Below are 20,335 nucleotides of genomic sequence, written 5' to 3'. Positions count from 1 at the left end.
TCAAAGCCATTTATCTCTATTTGCGCCACTAATTTATCTAACTTGTTATGAATGCTTCATGCATTCCGGTAAAGAGCCTTTAGTTTTAATTTTTTACCATTATTCCCTGCTTTCACCTTATTCACTGATGCACTATTGCCGTTAAACTCTGTGGCCTAGAATTTCAGTATAGCCAGTTTTGGGGCGCTAATCTTAGCGCCCGCCCCAAAGTAGCGCCCCGTTGCCGGAAATTCAGTGGCTTCGCCCTAAGAGGTTGTTGGAGCGCTAAAAGAGGCGTTCCACTACTATCTTTAGGCGCTAAGCCGGCGGTCCAGAGGGATAGCGCCCAGGCGGGGCGCAGCGCGGGTGCGGTCATTTTTTGACTGACAGCAGACCCCGTGGCGCCGACCAGCTCTTAAAGGGGGAAGGGACGAATTGGTCTGCTGCCACGCCCTGCACACTGCAGCCTTACAAAGAGGCCTCAACACTGCTGCTCAGCCCCAGGGAGTCATGGCAACGCCAGAGAAGGCCCGTGAGCGTGCCCTGCGCTTCTCAGAGGGTGATCTGGACATAATGGCCACAGCTCTGGAGCAGAGGCGCAGGATCTTGTTCCCAGAGAGTGGGAGGAATCCGAACCACCACGACTACACCAGAGCCTGGAAGCAGATCGCCCAGAGGGTGACGTTCACCGGCGATGCCCCCAGGACCCACAAACAATGTCGTAAAAAATACAATGACCTGACCAGGATTGTCAGGGTGAGTACCCTTTCCAGTCTCCTCCTCATTCTTGCATGTACACCTGACATGATGGGCAAAGGGAGCTGAAAGTCCTAATGGCCAGCCCTCAGCCAGCAGCATTGGGACAGTCATGAGCATCAATTGGCCATTCTGCACTCTACACTCTGGCCCAGCTATTCCACCATGGGAGGCAGTGCACACGACATCAGGGCTACACTCTGGCCAAGCTATTCCACCATGGGAGGCAGTGCACACGACATCAGGGCTACACTCTGGCCAAGCTATTCCACCATGGGAGGCAGTGCACACGACATCAGGGCTACACTCTGGCCCAGCTATTCCACCATGGGAAGCAGTGCACACGACATCAGGGCTACACTCTGGCCAAGCTATTCCACCATGGGAGGCAGTGCACACTACATCAGGGCTACACTGCGCACTTACAGCCCGTCCTTTCTCTTGCAGGCTAAAGTTGCGTATAATCGCCAGGCCCGTGCCAGGGCCAGGGGAGGCCGCGCAAAGCTGCAGAAGCTCACTCGGCTGGAGGAGCGCGTGTGCGTGCTCATGGGAGCCCGTCTGATCGTGCGCACAGCGTGCGGAGTAGCTGACCCTCCACTGCCCGGCAATGGTAAGGACCTCGCCTTTTGGCCCTCTCGCGTCGCACTTGCACATCCGAGCTACCTCCTTTGCCACTGTCCCACCAATGCGCTGAATGCCACCAGTCCTAACTCCCTCGCTGATGCCGTCTCCTCACTCTGAAGCTACTCTTGTGCATTCCTGCTTTCAGCTGGTGACGACCAGGACCCTGAAGCTGCCAGTGACAGCCCCTCCGAGCAGGAGGAGGAGGAGGAGGAGGAGTAGCAAGCCGGACCATCGGGGGAACACTCAGGTCCCGCCAGAGAGGACGAAAGGCTTGACACGTCCTCACTGGACGAGTGCCTGGAGGAACTGTCGCAGGGGAATGCAGCTTCTGGGACCAGTGGCGTCCAGCCACCCAGGAGCCATGCGCGTGGCCTGCGGCCTTCCCCCCCAAAGGGGGGAAAGATCAGAGGGGAGTGCTGCTGATCGGCACACTCGCCGCCACCAACGTGGCAAGGTTCCCCTAGTTCGGCCCCGTCCTCCCCAGCGGGAGAGTCGCGACTCTTTTTTGCGTTAGGCCAAGGTTGAGGCCCGGGTTGTACAAATGTGGAGTGACACCTCCCCAGTTTGTGGGAGTGAGTCGTTTGTTGGGCTTTTTGTTGGGCCCGTTGATTGTTTTTGGGGATTCATGTGGGAAGGGGTTTTCATTTTTGTGTAATAAAAATTTATCTTTATTCATGCAGTCTCCATGGTTGTTCTTCTTAGTGTTTGTTGGCTTCGCCGGCTGAGGGCTTGCGGAGCGGCTGCATTCATCTTCCCTCATGGCCCCAAGGCATTCCCTGACAGGGGGCTTAGAAGTACCGTGTAATAAGGTGGCGTCGCGCGGCCCTTGGCCCTGGTCGCTCCCTCCTGGGAACGTACTCCTGCACCTCCTCCTCCTCCTCCTGCTCCTCCTGCTCCTCCTCCTGAGGTGCTGCTCCAACGTCAGGTGGCAGTGCCTGAGTCCTGCGGATAGCCAGGTTGTGTAGCATGCAGCAAACTACCACAAATTGGGAGACCTGGTCCGGCGAATACTGGAGAGCTCCTCCGGAGCGATCAAGGCAGCGGAACCGCTGCTTGAGGACCCCAATAGTTTGCTCGATGATGTTGCGGGTGGTTTGATGGCTCTCGTTGTAGGCCTCTTCAGCAGCGGTCCTGGGCGCGCGGAGCGGGGTCATGAGCCAGGTACACAAAGGATAGCCTTTGTCCCCGAGTAGCCATCCTCTTGGTGGAGGCTGTGCCTCGAACATGTCATGCACAGTACTCTGCCGCAGGATAAAGGCATCGTGGCTGCTGCCTGGGAAGCTGGCATTGACAGCCATGATGCGTTGCTTGTGGTCACACACCAGCTGCACATTCAGAGAATGGTAGCCCTTCCTGTTGCGATACTGCTCGCCATGCTCCAGAGGGGCCCGCAAAGCCACATGCGTACAGTCAATGGCGCCCTGCACCAAGGGGAAGTCCCCGAGTCTGGCAAATCCCAATGCGCGCTGATGCTGGCTCTCCAGGGCCATGGGGAAGGAGATGAATTGGCTTCTCCTTCTGAACAGTGCTTCGGTCACCTGGCGGATGCAGCGATGCGCGCCGTACTGGGAGATGTTTGCTATGTCCCCAGCAGCGGATTGGAAGGAGCCGGTGGCATAGAAGTTCAATGCCACCGTCACCTTCACTTCCACCGACAGAGACGTCCTGCACCTGAGCTTTGGCCGCAGATCTCTGCGAAGCAGGTGGCAGATCTCTGCAATCACCTCCTTTCGGAATCGGAGCCTTCTAACACATCGCGCGGCACTCATGTTTAGGTAGGAGCGCTGCTGGCGGTATAGCCTGACTGGGTAAGGCCTACGTGGCCGACGCCTGTAGCCCCCTCTGCCTCTAGCCAGGGCTGCCCCTCTCACAATGCGTCTGCGAGCCCTACGGACATGGCGCTGCAGCTCCGCGTTGGCACCCCATGCAACCCCCATCAAATCCTGGCAAACACTCAAATTTCCAAAAGGCCACTTGCAGCGCTCTGGCCTGAGTCCAAAAATACCTGAGCTGTTGCTGCTTGAAACCAGTTAGCTATCCTCCTTGTTGTGTGTCCAGAAATGCATTGCACTAGAGTGTTTGCTGAAAAATGGCTGGCCTTTATACTGGAGGGCACGTCCCCTTTAATTTGCGCCCCCCGGGGCCCGCGCTGGTTGTGTTGCGTTCCTTTTTTCAAACGCTCCAGCCACCAGCCGCACAATGGGGCGGTCCGACTGAAGTTTGGAATCGGGGCGGCCAAAGGGCATTGCACGAGGATGTGACGTCATTTTCTGCGCGCGCATCTGGGCGGGCGCTAAACTTTGCGCCGGCGCTAATGGCCAACTTAATGTGGGGCGAGGCGCAAACTGCGCTGCGCCCGGGCGCTACACGCATAGCGCCCGGAAATCACTTCTCTTAAGGCGCTAACTGCTGGCGCAAGCAACTGAAAATCTAGCCCTGTGTCCCTTCTTGTCACACACTGCTTATCTTTACCCAAATCACTACATTGCTCCATTGCCTTGACTATTCTCATTATTTCTAAATTTCCCCTCACCTGACCCCTCTCCACTTTTTAGTTTAAAGCCCTATCTACAGCCCTAATTATTTGATTCACCAGGACACTGGTCCCAGCCTGGTTTAAGTGGAGCCCGTTCCAATGGAATAGTTCCCTCTTTCCCCAATACTGATGCCAGTGCTCTATGAATCGCAACCCCTTCCTCCCACACCACTCATTGAGTCATGCATTTAACTCTGATCTGCTTGTCCCTATGCCAATTTGCACGTGACTCAGGTAACAATCCAGATATTATTACCTTTGAGGTTCTGCTTTTTAATTTGGATCCTAGCCCCTCAAACTCTCGCGGCAGAACCTCATTCCTAGTTCTACCTGTGTCATTGGTTCCTATGTGGACCATGACAGCTGGATCCTCACCCTCCCACTCCAAGCTCTTCTCCAGCTGTGAGGAGATGTCTTTAACCCTGGCACCAGGCAGACAACACAGCCTTCGGAACTCTCGGTCGCAGCTGCAGAGAACAGTATCTATCCCCCTGACTATACTGTCCCCTACCACTACAGCGTTCCTTTTCACTCCCGCCACCTGACTGGCCTCCTGTACCATGGTGCTGTAGTTAGTTTGCTCATCCACCCTGCAGACTTTGCCCTCATCCATACAGACAGAAAGAACCTCATACCTGTTGGATAAGGGCAAAGGATGAGGCTCCTCCAGCACTGCAACTGAGGTCCCCTTACCTGCCTGAGTTGCAGTCACATTCTCCTGTCCCTGACCACTAACCAGACCTGTACCACGGCCTAACCTAAGGGGTGTGACTGCCTCCTGGATCAAAATGTCCAGGTAACTCTCCCCCTCCCTGATGTCCCGCAATGTCTGCACCTTGGAATCTAGCTCAACAACTCTGAACTAAAGCGCCTCGAGATGCAGACACTTACTACAGACAGGGTCGTCCGGGATCACGATGCTCTCTGCAAACTCCCACATGCTGCAGTTGCAGCACATCTATAAATAGAGGCAGAGGGCTGGATTTTCTCAGCCCCGAGGAGGGTGGGTATGGAGGCGGGACTGCCAGTAAAGTAGCAGAAAGTGGGGCAGATGGCAAACCCGCCCCCCTCCCGCCTCCGTGCCCTTTTGCCAGGAGGTGGGAAGATGTGTTGCTTTGGGTCCTGTCTCCTGGAGGCAGGAAACCCGCCGGGTTGAAGGATGCGTGAAGGAGGTCTGCGGGGGTCGGAGGGACCTGAAAGTAAGTTGTAGAGGTGAGTGATGGGTGCAAGTGTGGAATGGTAAGTATGGAAGGTGAGTGTTAAGTGTTAAAAAATATACACTTACCTTGTTTTCTGCCTACAGCCTTCATCCACCCTGGATCGGGAGACCTGACATCTTCCTTGTCGATTTCACAGACTGGCTGTTGGATCCTCCGACCCAACAGCCATCTGAAATCTACAAAGTTGAAAGGTTTGATGAGTCCTGAACACAAGGACTCATCGAACTACAGAGAATGTCAGTGTTTGACAGCTTCACAGAGCCGTCAAACGCTGACATTTCTTCTTTCAAGAAGTCTTGACAGATTGCACGTCAGACGTCGATGTGCTCTGTCAGTGACTTCCCCCCTAATTGGCCTGCTGAGCCCACAGGACGGGCGTAACAAGGTCAATCAGGGGAAAATCCCTCTGGTTGGTCAGAAGATGATGGAGGCGGGACATTGACCTGACAAGCAGCAGTCCCACCTCCAACTCGTCTCCATTGAGAAAATCCAGCCCAGAGAGTACAAAAGCCAGGGAGTTATGCTAAACCTGTATAAAACACTAATTCGCGGCACCACACTTTAGAAAGAATGTGAAGGCTTTGAAGAGGGTACAGAAGAGATGAGGGATTAGAGTCACGTGGATAGACTGGAGAAGCTGGGGTTGTTCTCCTTAGAGGTAGCGGTGTTTAAAACTATGACGGGTTTAGATAGAGTAAACAAAGAGCTGTTTCCAATGGATGAAGGGTCGGTAACCAGAGGGCACAGAATTAAAGTGATTGGCAAAATAAAAAAAGAGGACATGAGGAAAAACTATTTCATGCAACAAGTGGTTAGGATTTGGAATGCACTGCCTGATAGGGTGGTGGATACATATTCAATAATAACCTTAAAGGTTAAATAGTAGCTTTCAAAAGGGAATTGGATAAATACTTGAAGGAGAAAAAATTGCAGGGAAATGGGGAAAGAGTGGGGGAGTGGGACTAACTGGATTGCTCTTCGAAAGAAACGGCGCAAACTCTATGGGCCAGATGGCCTCCTTCCGTGCTGTACTATTCTATGATTCATAGATTGGCATAAGCAGAATAGCTCAAATAGTAAAGGCAACACATTTCTAGAATTTATTCAAGACAGTTTTCCAGAGATTTAACAGAGAATTGTATATCCAAGTTTGCAGATGACACTAAGTTCAAAGGCACAGTAAGTTGTTTTCATGGCAGCAGGAATTTACAAAAGGACATAGACAGACTAAGTGAGTGGGATAAACTGTGGCAGATGGAGTTCAATGTGGGGAAATGTGAGGTGATCCATTTCAGATCTGGGAAAGCCAAACTGAATATTTTCTTAATGGTGAGAGACCAGGAGCTGTGGAGGAGCAAAGAGATTTGGGTATCCATGTGCACAAATCACTGAAAAACTAGTGCACATGTTAAAAAAAAGTAATTAAAAAGGTTAATTGAATGTTGGCTGTTATGTCAAGGGGGTTGGAGTACAAAAGTGAGGAAGTGATACCAAGTTGTACAAAGCCTTGGTCGAACCCCATCTGGAGTGCTATTCAGCTTTGAACACGAATCTCAGGAAAGATATATTGGTCTTTCAAGGCAGCTTCACCAGAATTATATCAGGGTGTGAACGGCTAAATTATGAGGGCAGGTTGCATAAACTTGGTTCGTATTCCCTTGAGTTTAGAAGGTTGAGAGGTGATCTAAACAAGGTCTTTAAACCGATTCAATAGGGTAGATACAGGGAAGTTATTTCCTCTGGTGGGGGAATCCAGAATAATGGATCATAAACTTAGAGCTCAGCCATTAAGGAGAGAAATCAGAAAGACCTTTTTCACCTCCGGAATTGGATGCTGTGTCAACCAAAATTTTCAAGACTAAGATTGAAAGATTTTGGTTGGGTAAGGGTATCAAGGGATGTGGAGCAAAAATGGGTAAAAGGAGTTGAGGTACAGATCAGCCATGAACTAATTGAATGGCAGAACAGGCTAGAGAGGCTGGATGGCCTAGTTCCGTTCCTGTGAATAGTTGACTGCTGGAAAATAAACACACAGGACTGGAGTTTCTGTTTTGGGCACAATCGAGAAATTGTGCCCAAAATGTGCTGGTTAGGTTCTGCTAAAATTAATTTGTATAATCACAAACGTAAATTCTTCCATTAGCCAGTGCAATCGGGCAGTGTAATAGAATGTAATTGTTTCTTTTCTTTTTCTTCCTATTCAAAAGTATTCCTTGATGTATTTATTAATATAGCTGAAAATGGATTTATCGCCAAAAATAAGCATTTTTAATTAAGGTATCCAGTTCTCCACCTGATTTAAAATCACTGAAAATTATTTTTCTAAAAACTATACTGAACCATTTAATAGTTTCAGAAAATGCTGGGAATACTCAGCAGGTCAGGCAGCATCCGTAAAGACAGAAATAGAGTTAACATTTCAGGTCGATGACCTTTCGTCAGAACTGGGAAAAGTTGGAGATATAACAGGTTTTAAGCAAGTACAGAGGCAGGGAAAGGGGGGAGGGGAGGAAAGAACAAAAGGGAAGGTCTGTGATAGGGTGGAAGGCAGGAGAGATTAAATGACAAAAGGGATGATGGTGCAAGGCTCGAGGAACAGCACGTTACAGCTTTCCGGACTCAACACTGAGTTCAACAATTTCAGACCATAACCTCTGCCCCCATTTTTGCGGATGGCAGCTGTTGCTGATGATTCTAATATTCCCATTTACACCTCCTCTAGACCCATCTTTGGTTTCTTTACTTGTCTCATTACCATCTCCTTTCGCCTTGCACCATCATCCCTTTTGTCATTTAATCTCCCCTGCTTGATACGGACACACCAACTGCACAATTAGGGGTCATAGCCCTGCCTATTAATGCAAATGGTAATCCTGACAGGAGGAGCCCTAAAGGCCCCATCTATTACCCCATGCACTTTGGGAAATTCTGCCATCTGAAAAAGGCAAGGGCTCAGGCCTGAATCTCCCCGGGCTCCATAATTAAAATAGGTGCTTGGTCTTATGAATAAGACATCAATCACTTGATTTATGCATTGCTAATGCTGCATATATCTCTAGTGCCACCTTAAAATGACCCAGAGGAAAAAAAGGTTAAAATCAGTGTTGATGATGCTTCCCCTGGGGTATGGCTGAAGCTTTTCCTCCAAAAAGGACACACAGATCATTCTGCCTCATGGTGAAACATAGCCGTCAAAGGAAGTGTTCCTCTAAAAGATTTGGAAAAGCTCTGCAGTGCTAATAAAGTCCACCAAGAAGGTAATGACAGGTGAGTACCCTCCTCATATGATGCCTGACCTTCCCTGGCATCCAGGAAGCCTCCTGTTTGTGCTCCTCCTCGTCCTCTTCCTCTAAATAAACCAAATGTAATGGGAGATCAAATAGATCTCCCAATGGACTAGAGGGGATAGTGCCTTCCAAATATTCAAGTGAACTCCCAAAATTTGTCCACACCACGCTTCCCTAGTGTAACAAGAAACTTGACAACAGTCAGCAAACTTTTGCCCAGAAACCAATATTTAACTAGTTCTCAGTGTTGCAGCCTGTCACTTTAACCATCAAGCAAAGTACAAACACAGCCTTCAATGAACCAGTTTATATGACTATGGCCTGACCCTAATCTATAACTTGCAGAAGCATAGAAAAGCTGCTTGCATGTCACTAGGATGTCATTTGACCCTTTATTTGCATCTGAACACCTCTTCGAGGCGCAAAGGAAGAGATCCCCCACAGTCGTACAGCTGGAAGTCAGTGTGCGGAGCAGTCAAGGCAGCGATATGGTGTAACGGGTCTCCACCTATTTTTCTTCTGCTTTGCAGCCCAAACTTGAGGCTGCACAGCAGAGGAAGATCAATCATTTACTTTCCTTCACCAGTATTCAGGATCAAATCTATTGAGGTACGTGAATAGGAGAAAAAGGATTGCTCCATTTTATTTCTAATGCTTTAAATTTGTTAAGAACTGTAGAAAGGACAATGAGCTGAATAGAACAGTATGGAACATAATACAAACTCAACCTAAAATTACTGCGGATTGGTTTGAAAAAAGAGAGTGGAATACAATCAAATATATTGCCATTCAACTGCCAGGAAGCAGTCATTAAGGCTCAGATATCGGCCACTGCACGTTTGCTGTTCCACATGTTAGTTCCATGTTTCTGTTTATATCAATGGAGGAAGATGATGCAGCTGGTTTTACAAGGCTAACAGCAGGAATGCAACAGAAGGATTTATAGATGAAAATAGCTGAGTGCTTCAGCTCACTTAATGCCAAAAGCATGACATTTGTAAAGAAAAGACACTCTAATCTTAAAAGAGCCATTGTTTCCACTGAAGTGTTTGATGTATCTTTTCTGTGGCGATTGTATGTACACACACAACACCATTATATCATTCACATCACAGCTCTGACCAAAAAAAACCTTAAATGTAACTTCAAAAATAATTAGCCTCAAGAAAACTGCATCATAATTGTTTGTGCAGCAGCAGATTCCACATCTGTTCTGGTGCAAACTTTGGCAACAAACAATACCATGCATCGAAAATGCAGTTTTCACAGCAAGCTGTTCCTAGCTATTCCATGAAATGTACCTCAGACTCTCCAAAAGAGTAATGATGCTCCTCTGAAGGCATTTAGAGGTTTCTTCCAATGAGCAAACATTGAATCCTCACTTTCCATTTAAATTATGGGTTGAAGTCCTGATTGACCGTAAATTAAACAAGAATAAAATAATCCACATACATCCATTTTTTTTAATAAATAATTTGTGCGCTACTTTACCACTGTACAATTTGAGATCTAACAATCTAAAAATGTAAAAGTAGATCATTTGTAACATTACTTCAACAAGAGTGATGTGAGAAGGCCAATCCCAAAATGATACAAATATATACAACAGGCGATGCACATCCTTGCAGTGTTAAAAAATATCACCATTGTTCAATTCACCTCTAACTGTGGAAGCATTAGATATAATCATTATGATCCAAAGATACAGAACTTTTACTAGATAAACATTTCTAATACTCTTACATAGATATCATGCTTTTGATATGTTTCATAATTGGTTGTGTTTCAGTTCACGTTATCTAACACATATGATTTTGCAATACAGTGTAGAAGCCCGTTAAAACGTGATTCAAAAACAATCAAGAAATTCCCTCATCAGCGTGAGACATCACAGCTTTAAAGAAGCCTGCTTTTTGGGCTATTTAACAGGTCCTCACCAGATAAAATGAATCTGGGTTTCTTACACACTTCAGATAATTCCAAATAAAAACTGCTCGAGAACAAGTCAAACTCTAATGTAACTGCAAGTGATTTTTGTTTAACATTTTAAAAAGTGAAGAAAGGCAACATTGTTCACAGAAAATATAATGAATATTTTGCCATGTACAGATCAAAAGTATTAATGAGATATTTTACCTGCGAGGCAGCCAATGAATGATAGTAGTAACAGTAGTTTCCATAGCAACATCATCTTCAGTTGCCAAGGGCAAACAAGCCTTTCGTACAATCACCAGTTAATAGAAGACTTCCTTTTCAAGGTACAATCTCTAATCTGTGGGAAAAGCCAATTTGAAAAAGAATTAAGAGCAAGCATCTGGTGTTCTGCCCACCCTCAGAATGCACCAATGACATTGGCACTTTGTTTGGCTGATCTAGCTAAAAACAATTGATTTGGTGATTAATAAATCATGCAATTATCAAAACACGTTGAATAATCAAAAGCACAGCTTTCAAGCCTGTTGTGAAAGAAATGGCAGACGGTTCTGCTTGCCTTGTAAACATGATCCTCTGTACGAGCATGGAGGGCAAAATCTTAACAATCGAGTAATGTACAGATGTTAACAATAAAGAAACTCCCCAGAGCAAAAAGGTGAAAATTTAGCGCACTACACTGAGTCACGCAATTTACTTCTTTATAAGTGCTACACCAGTTCAGGGCAACAGGCAATGCTGACCACTCAAAAAAATTATATAGGTCTCAAGTGACTGACCTTGGGCTATTAATAATTCATTTCAAAAGGAAATGTCATTGTTTTCACCTCGAATATATTTTGCTTTAGTTGTTATAGCTAAATAGACCAAGAAATTCGCTGACTGATTTTCTGTCTGTTTGGTTCTGTTAACCAGTGGGGTTGTACAGGGTGTCAGTTCTCCTCAGCTTTAAAACAAATCACTGTTAATGAAGCATGTTTCATGTATGCAGAACAAGAGTCATGTCTTTCATCATCCAATACAAGAAGAGTTGAAGCACAGTAGAAAGGAGCTGCACCACCCTACAGATCACAAAACACTTCCAAAATAACTTCAAGAGGGAATGCCCCCAATACGTCAACACGTTAACTTTGAAATCACTTCTTGTTTATTTTGCTGCATCACTGCAAATTAGTATGGTTACATTTGATTAAAGTGTGAATTTTGATTAGATCATTGGTGGGAGCTTGGAGGAGTTACTGAGCTCAGCTGTACAAGGGAGCAGTACAACTGAAACTGAAGCATCCTAGGTTAATCGCATGCAATTCCACTGGTGCGAGTTCACCTCCCTTCATAAGTTGGACATCTAAATGTTTCTAGTTGTTTTCTAAATTTAACATTGGTACACAATCTGTACTGGGTTTGGCGCCACACTTAACAGCACTGTTTCCACAGGCCAACCAAAGATGACTTTTCTTTTCTTCCCATTCTCCAATTATCTCCCATACCTTCCTACCATTAAAAGGTGCTTCGTGGAACCGGTGTACAGTTTTACAGGTGATCACAGGTCTCCAATACCTTGACCAAATGGACACTCTTCATGATTTTGTGGTTGAAATAATGATGAGGGTATCAGTGCTCACCATTATTAAGAAGTAAATCGGACAGAGGCTTCTGGCATCGCACGTGTGCAGGTAAATATGGAAATCAGGAAGTGGCTGTCGGTGTTGCCCTGCTACTCCAGAAACTGGGCTATACCGGTATCTCGCCAAGAGACTCGCCATTGAAACACATGAACAGTGTGAAGTTGCAGTATTTACCCACCAGGTACCCACTAAACACGTCAGAAAAAGTTAGTGTTTGTCCATTCAAGTGTAAGTGAAATTTTAACAGTATGACAGGTCTTGATTACTGCCAAACAACCCCTCTGGCACTGAAAATTTACTTCACAAGTGTGGAGTCTCATTCCTTCAGATTTGAATTATTGTTAGAGTTTTTTAAAAAATGAAATCATTTTTTTCTACTTTTATCTTTCTGTCTCTTTTATCACTCTCTCTTAATCCCATCTTTCTTTCCCTCTTTTTATTTTGCTTTCTATGCATGATTTGATATTGAATTAAATATTGTAATTTATACTTCTAGTTTAGAGTCTGCGGTCGGAATTTCTACTTCTGAGTTGGGTCAGGTGTGTGCAGGCCGCGTAACAGGTTGGGAATGCAATATCTTGATCAGCCTGCTCTTCAGAGCGACTTTAGCGTAATGGCCCCAATTAAACCAGTCATGCGCATTTCCTGGCCCTATTAAAGGGTGCAGGTCTGATGATGTAATCAATGACTCATTTCCAGCATCCATATTTAAAGCAGCCTTGCACACAACTCATTTGATGGTTGGTAAAGGAGTGTGGAAGGAGCATTGGAAAGGTTAGAGTTATTGTGCAAAGTGTAAAATATGAATACCTAAAGGCAGAGGGCTGCACACCGCTTTACAGATGCCTCGCTGCATATTCTGGTCGAGGCAGTAAGAGCACTCAGGGAGGTCCTCTTCCCAGCAGATGGGCGTAAGAGACATAGATACATAGAGATAGGAACAGGAGTAGGCCATTCGGCCCTTCGAGCCTGCTCCGCCATTCAATGAGATCATGGCTGATCTTCGTCTGAGATCATAGCTGATCTTACCAGTTCAGTACCCCGTCCCCGCCTTTTCTCCGTAACCCTTAATCCCCTTAGCCTTCAGAAATATATCCAATTCTCTCTTGAAAATATTTATTGAATTAGCCTTCACAGCCCTCTGTGGCAGGGAATTCCACAGGCTCACCACTCTTTGAGTGAAGAAATTCTTCCTCATCTCTGTTTTAAATGATTTGCCCGCTATTTTTAGACTGTGGCCCCTGGTTCTGTGCTCCCCGGCCATTGGAAACATTCTCTCTGAATTCAGCCTGTCCAGGCCTGCCATAATTTTATATGTTTCGATGAGATCCCCTCTCAATCTTCTAAACTCCAGTGAGTACAAGCCCAAACTATTTAATCTCTCTTCGTAGGTCATTCCCGCCATTCCAGGTATCAGCCTGGTGAATCGCCGTTGCACTCTTTCCATGGCAAGAACATCCTTCCGCAGATGGGGCGACCAAAACTGTACACAATACTCCAGATGCGGTCTCACCAGCACCTTGTACAGCTGTAGTAAGGTATCCCTATTCCTATACTCGAACCCCCTTGATATGAAGGCCAACATACCATTTGCCTTCTTAATCGCCTGTTGCACCTGCATGCTCTCCTTCAGTGACTGGTGCACAAGAACACCCAGGTCCCTCTGCACTTCCCCATCTCCCAATCTATTGCCATTTAGATAATAATCTACCCTCCTGTTTTTACCCCCAAAGTGGATAACCTCGCATTTATCCACATTATAGTGCATCTGCCACGTATCCGCCCATTCCCCCAACCTGTCCAAATCACACTGTAGCCTCCTGACATCCTCATCAGAGCCCACCCCTCCTCCTAGTTTAGTGTCGTCAGCGAATTTGGAAATATTGCATCCAATTCCCTGATCCAGATCATTTATATATATTGTGAACAGCTGGGGTCCCAGGACAGATCCTTGCGGCACCCCGCTGGTCACTGCCTGCCACTCCGAAAACGAGCCGTTTATTCCAACTCTCTGTTTTCTATCCGCCAGCCAGTTCTCTATCCACGTTAATACTTTGCCCCCAATCCCATGAGCCTTAATTTTGCATGATAATCTTTTGTGTGGAACCTTATCGAAGGCTTTCTGGAAGTCAAGGTACACCACATCCACTGGCTCTCCCCCATCTATTCTACCAGTTACCTCCTCAAAAAATTCCAGCAGATTAGTCAAACACGATTTACCCTTTGTAAATCCATGTTGACTCTGTCCGATCCTTTCCCCATTTGTCAAGTGCTCCGCTATTTTATCCTTAATAATGGACTCTAGCATTTTGCCCACAACCGATGTAAGGCTTACTGGTCTATAATTCCCTGCTTTCTCTCTACCCCCCTTTTTAAATATTGGGGTAACATTAGCTACCCTCCAATCCAAGAGACCAAAAGGGCCTGGCTGGAAATAGCAGAGGAGGTCAGCAGCAGGGAGGTCATGAGGAGGACCTGGATCCAGTGCAAGAAGAGATTCAATGATGTGATGAGATCAGGAAAGTGGAGTGCAATGCCACACTCACCTTCATCCTGATGTGCCTGTCACCACATTCCCATCACTCTGCCTTTCCAAGCCTACTCCTGCACATCATTCCACACACCAACATAACTTCCAGGTACACCCATCCCTCTCTCTCTCTATCTACATACTCCCATCCCCATCTGACTAACCACCTCTCACACTCACTCTCATCCTAATGCAATCACAGAATCACAGAAACCCCACAGTGCAGATAGAGGCCATTTCGACCCATCGAGCCTGCACCGACACATATCCCACCCAATCCCCGTAACCCCTACACCAACACATATCCCACCCTATCCCCATAACCCCACGTATTTAATCCCCCTAACACTAAGGGTCAATTTATCATAGCCAATCAACCTAACCCGCACACAGAAGGAGGTCATTTGACATTGGCACCCCACTCCCTCGTAGTCACCCTCTACAGATGTAACCCATCCATTCCTTACACTCATCCCATCACTCTCACTCAAACTTCTCTTCTTTCCCTCCTTGCAGGAGAAAAGAACCCAGAACAACAGAGAGAGGGAGAGAACCGGAGGCGGCCCTCCAGTCTTAGCACACATAACAGCAGAAGAGGAGGGGGCTCTGTGATCTTGGGAGCTCGAAAGACACTGGCAGTGGGAGACAGAGAGAGGGGGACATCCCAGCAACCTAGTGACAGAATCACATCTCATAAAGCTACATGGCATACAACAGTCACTCATATGGTGACTGATGCCAGCAAGCAGTAAAATGCCATCATGTGCATAATGGTAATGTTACCCATTCTTATTATAACACTTCTGTTTTATCTCTTTACTCTCCCATAGGTCCATCAACTGCCCCTCCACTGTCCAGCCGGAGGAGGAAGAAAAATCCTCAGAGGAGCCTCCAGCCTCGGTGGGTCCTTTGCGCCATAGAGTAGAGTTGTCACCTAGTGTCTCACAATTCACAAGTGAGCAAGAGCAGGTGGTGTTGACAGGGACAGCAATGGAGACTCCAAGCTCTGCTGAGCTGCATGCAGACCCGAGCCTCGGGGGCCATCGAGAAAGAGGTGATCTTTGAGGGGAAGCAACAATTGCATGAGGCTCTGGCAGCTTTTTCAGCCGCGGTGTCTGAAAATGTTGAGAGAATGGGGGAGTCCATCTCCAACATGAGCACCACCATGTCGCAGGCAATGGCGATGATGTGCTCTTCCATGGAAAGCATAGCCTCCTGCATGGAGCAGCAAACACGACACTCACATGAGCACATGCTAACTGTGGACAACAAATGGCAGGCACTTATAGACCTCCTCTAGGAGGGATGTAAACAAAGACTAGGTCCTTCATTGCCCCACTGCTGTGCAGCAAGGTGCTCTCCAGCTACTTGCTAGCAGGGAAGTGCGGGTGGCTGATGAGAGGGATGAAGTGAGAGGTGACATGGAAGTGGGGGCGCCTCTCAAAGCGCTCACATCTCTCCCCCATTGCCTCCCTCTCAGTCAAAGCCCCACATGTTTCCTCGGATCCCGATGGCCAAGTTTGTCTCTGCACAGTCGCAGGAGGAGCAGACATTGGCGGGGCCCTCACAGGCTCCGAAACCCAGAGGATGTCCGTCTGACGAGTCGCAGCAGGGAAGTGAGCAGCCTGCAACTACCTTTGTTGAAGACACAGGGGTTGCACCTCGTAGATGTACTCGGAAAAGAAAAATGACACAAAAGTAGGTGCACGGGGTAAGCACATGGGTGTATCAAAAAATGTTAGTAGCAAGTTTCAGTTATTTTGATGACACGTAAAAAATGTTCTTATTCATTCATGGGATGTGGACGTCGCTGGCAAGGCCAGCATTTATTGCCCATCCCTAGTTGCACTTGAGAAGGTGGTGGTGGGCTGTCTTCTTGAACCGCTGCAGTTCGTGTGGTGAAGATACTCCCACAGTGCTGTTAGGGAGGGAGTTCCAGGATTCTGGCCCAGCGACGATGAAGGAATGGCGATATATTTCCAAGTCAGGATGGTGTGTGACTTGGAGGGAAAGTTGGAGGTGGTGGTGTTCCCATACGCCTGCTGCCCTTGTCCTTCTAGGTGGTAGAGGTTGCGGGTTTGGGAGGTGCTGCCGAAGAAGCCTTGGCAAGTTGCTGCAGTGCATCTTGTAGATGGTACACACTGCAGTCATGGTACGCTGGTGGTGGAGGGAGTGAATGTTTAAGGTGGTGGATGGGGTGTCAATCAAGCGTCTTGGATGGTGTCGACCTTCTTGCGTGTTGTTGGGGCTGCACTCATCCAGTGGAGAGTATTCCATCACACTCCTTACTTGTGCCCTGTAGATGGTGGAAAGGCTTTGGGGAGTCAGGAGGTGAGACACTCGCCATAGAATACCCAGCCTCTGACCTACTCTTGTTGCCACAGTATTTATGTGGCTGGTCCAGTTAAGTTTCTGGTCAATGGTGACCCCCCCAGTATATTGATGGTGGGGGATTTGATGATGGTAATTGTTGTGTATGTACCTTTAAGAGAATAACTGGTCTCAGACTGCAGTACCGGCAGTGACCACCCCTGTATAAAAGGCACTAGAGAGCCTCTGTTTGTTAGTTTCACTATTGACTTCCACCAGTAAAGACTTGTTTGTTTTCACTCCTGCTGGTCTGTGTCTCAATCATTCACGGACTTAACACTGGCGATGAGTAAGAAACAAACTTACCTGCAACTCGGCAGCACCTCAGACGACGTTGTTGAAGGTCGGAGCCAGAAGGAAGAAAAAAAAAAAAAATTGAATCCAAAGAAACTCGAGAAACGGTCGTCGACCGTCAATCATCAGTTTGAAAACTTGCAGGAGAGACTGTCAAGAGCCAGGTTCGGTTCACCAGTCTGTGGTTTCCCAGCTAGTCGGGCTGGTGGCTGGTAGTGCTCTGATCCTTCCTGGGCTGCGGCGGGCTGAAGCTCGATCGGGTGGCTTTTCAATGGGGCCGGGCAGCGAGTCGGGAGGCAAAGAGAGAGAGAGAGGGTGGAGCACACAGGGTGCGGCCGGTGCTTTGAAGCCGGGCAGCGTTCGGACCTAAGAAGAGGGAGGGAAGTGCCCCAGAGGGTCTGCTCCACGACGGGAAAATAATAAAAGAAAAAGAATCAATATTTAATGCGCAAGAAACCGTGGAAAGCAGCGCTAACAACAGCGGGGAAGAAGGCAAAGCGCGGGAGGCGCCATTTTAGATTTGCAAGATGCCGAAGACTGGCTGTATCACTGCTTTTGATAATACATCAGAGGACTGGACCATGTATGTGGAAAGAGTCGAGGTATATTTCGAGGCAAACGAAACAGCGGAGGGGAAAAAGGCATCGATATTGCTAAACTTAATGGGCGCTAGAACGTACGGCCTATTGCGGAACCTGATTACTCCAGCCAAACCAAAGGCGAAGAGTTTTAACGAAATTGTTGCTGTCCTACAGGAACACTTAAACCCTGCACCGCTGTTGATAGCAGAAAGATTTAAATTCCACAGGAGAACTCAGCACAAAGATGAGAGCAATGCTGAGTATCTTACGGAACTACGCAAGCTATCAAAGCACTGCCAGTTCGGAGCAGGACTGGCAGATACCCTACGGGACAAATTTGTCTGTGGACTCCTGAGTGAAGGAACACAGAAGAAGTTACTCTCAGAAAAAGAGCTGACGCTAGATAAGGCTTTCAGCGTGGCAGTATCGTATGAAGCAGCAGCCAGGGGAGCTGCAGAAATTCAACAAAAACCATAGGAATACGGCACCCACGAAATGACACAGGGATTTGCAAAATGTTATCGCTGCGGCAGAACTAACCATGACCAGAAGGACTGCTGGTCCAAAGACAAAATATGCAGACAATGCGGGAAGATTGGACACATTGCACGAGTTTGCAGGTCTGGGAAGAAGACCAGCGACAACAAAAAGGCTACTAAGGAACCGTACAAGAAAGTACAAAAGATGACGGACAGTAGTTCCGAAGACCAGATGAGCGATAGTGAATCCGGAAACAGGAGACTAAGCTGTCTCAAACTTCACAATGTAATCGCAAAAGAGGATCACCCTCACGATAGCAGGGTCCCAAGTTAAAATGGAATTGGATACAGGATCAGCGCTAACCATCATGAATCGACGAGACTACGAGCGGCTATTTTCACACATACCCTTGAGAGAGACATCCATCGTCTTGACGACGTATACGGGGCAAAAAGTATACCCCAGAGGAAAAATAAGGGTGCCTGTCGAATACAACGGCAAGAAAATAAGGAAATTGTATCTCTACATACTGCCAAATGGTGGACCACCGTTATTGGGACGGGAATGGATCAGGAAGATAAATTTAGATTGGCATTCCATTCATGCAATGACGGTGGATGGTAAAAAAGATGAAGACGTCACTCCTGGACGATTGTCAACAATCTTAGCTAACGCCAAACAGGTATTTCAACAAGAACTGGGCACGCTTAAAGGCGTAACCGCCTCAATAAAAATAGAAGAGAATGCAGTTCCCAAGTTTTTCAAAGCAAGACCGGTACCATATGCAATTCGCCCAGCCGTCGAGGCAGAGCTGGAGAATCTGGAGAAGGCGGGCGTGTTGTCTAAGGTCGACTGGAGTGAGTGGGCAACACCCATCATTCCTGTCATGAAGAAAACGTTAAGCAATAAGTCCGGAGAGCCAAGGAAGATTCGCATCTGTGGGGATTTCAAGGTGACGGTGAACCCTGTCCTTCACACAGTACAATATCCTCTTCCAACGATAGAAGACATCTTCGCCTCACTGTCTGGAGGGAAGCGTTTTACAAAAATTGACCGAGCACAAGCATATTTGCAGATGGAGGTTGAAGAGTCCGCTAGGAAGTATCTCATGATAAACACTCACAAAGGTCTTTACCAGTATCATCGATTGGTATTCGGAGTAGCATCGGCTCCGGCGATATGGCAAAGAGCGATGGAACAAGTCCTGCAAGGGATTCCGGGGACTCAGTGTTACTTGGACGACATCCTTGTAACAGGTGAAGATGACAGTGAACACCTTAACAACCTAGAACAGGTGCTCACTCAACTACGGGAACATGGGCTGCGAGCCAACCGCCCCAAGTGCGAATTTTTTAAGAAACAGATATCGTATTGTGGCCACGTGATTGATGAAGAGGGGTTACATAAGTCCCCTGACAAAATTGAAGCAGTTGTTAAGGCCCCAGCGCCTGAAAATGTGTCGCAACTGAGGTCATTCCTCGGGTTGGTGAATTACTATCATAAGTTTTTGCCGAATTTGTCGACAATTCTGCACCCACTGAACGCCCTGCTACGAACGGGGGTAGCATGGAAGTGGAACGATGATTGTAAGCGTGCTTTTCAGAAGAGTAAGGACTTAATCACTTCAAGGGAAGTATTGGCTCACTACAACCCAGCACTGCCAATCAGGCTGGCGTGTGATGCGTCTCCCTACGGCATTGGGGCGGTACTGTCACATAAATTCCTTGATGGTTTAGAGAGGCCGATAACGAGCGTGACGCAAAAGCTAACTTCTGCCGAGCGTAACTACGCCCAGATTGACAGAGAGGCCGTGCAGATAGTGATTGAACTTCTTCACCCCTCCTAGTGTGGGGGGTGAAGAAGTTCAATCACTATCTGCACGGTCAAAAATTTACTCTACTAACCGATCATCAACCTCTTGTCTCCATTTTCAACCCTCAGAAGGGCGTACCGATAATGACGGCACAACGGCTGCAGAGATGGTCCCTTTTCCTAGGGGCACACCAATATGACATCGAGTACAAAGGAACTAAACAGCATGGAAATGCTGATGGATTGTCACGCCTACCGTTGCCGACGGTGGAAGAAGAAGACCTTGCAGTGGATCCAATGGAGTTATTC

At 47.3% G+C, this 20,335-nt stretch overlaps 1 protein-coding gene across 5 annotated transcripts in view; it reads right to left on the bottom strand.

Moving 5' to 3' along the window:
- The window catches only part of LOC147110976 (contactin-4-like), a 2,035,446-nt gene that overhangs the window by 1,882,812 nt on the left and 132,299 nt on the right, over positions 1-20,335 (bottom strand). For all 5 annotated transcript variants that reach the window (XM_086001418.1, XM_086001414.1, XM_086001417.1 and 2 more), the window contains exon 2: positions 10,539-10,674. In XM_086001418.1, the coding sequence (XP_085857544.1) occupies positions 10,539-10,593 (55 nt within the window). In that variant the 5' untranslated portion in view covers positions 10,594-10,674. The remainder of the gene's footprint in view (positions 1-10,538; positions 10,675-20,335) is intronic.

The sequence above is a fragment of the Somniosus microcephalus genome, chromosome 11, assembly GCF_052327205.1.
Source record: "Somniosus microcephalus isolate GS21.2 chromosome 11, FLI_Smic_1.0, whole genome shotgun sequence".
In the NCBI taxonomy this organism is placed as follows: domain Eukaryota; kingdom Metazoa; phylum Chordata; class Chondrichthyes; order Squaliformes; family Somniosidae; genus Somniosus; species Somniosus microcephalus.
Note: the sequence above shows the minus strand (reverse complement) of the source record. Positions and strands in the feature narration are given on the sequence as shown.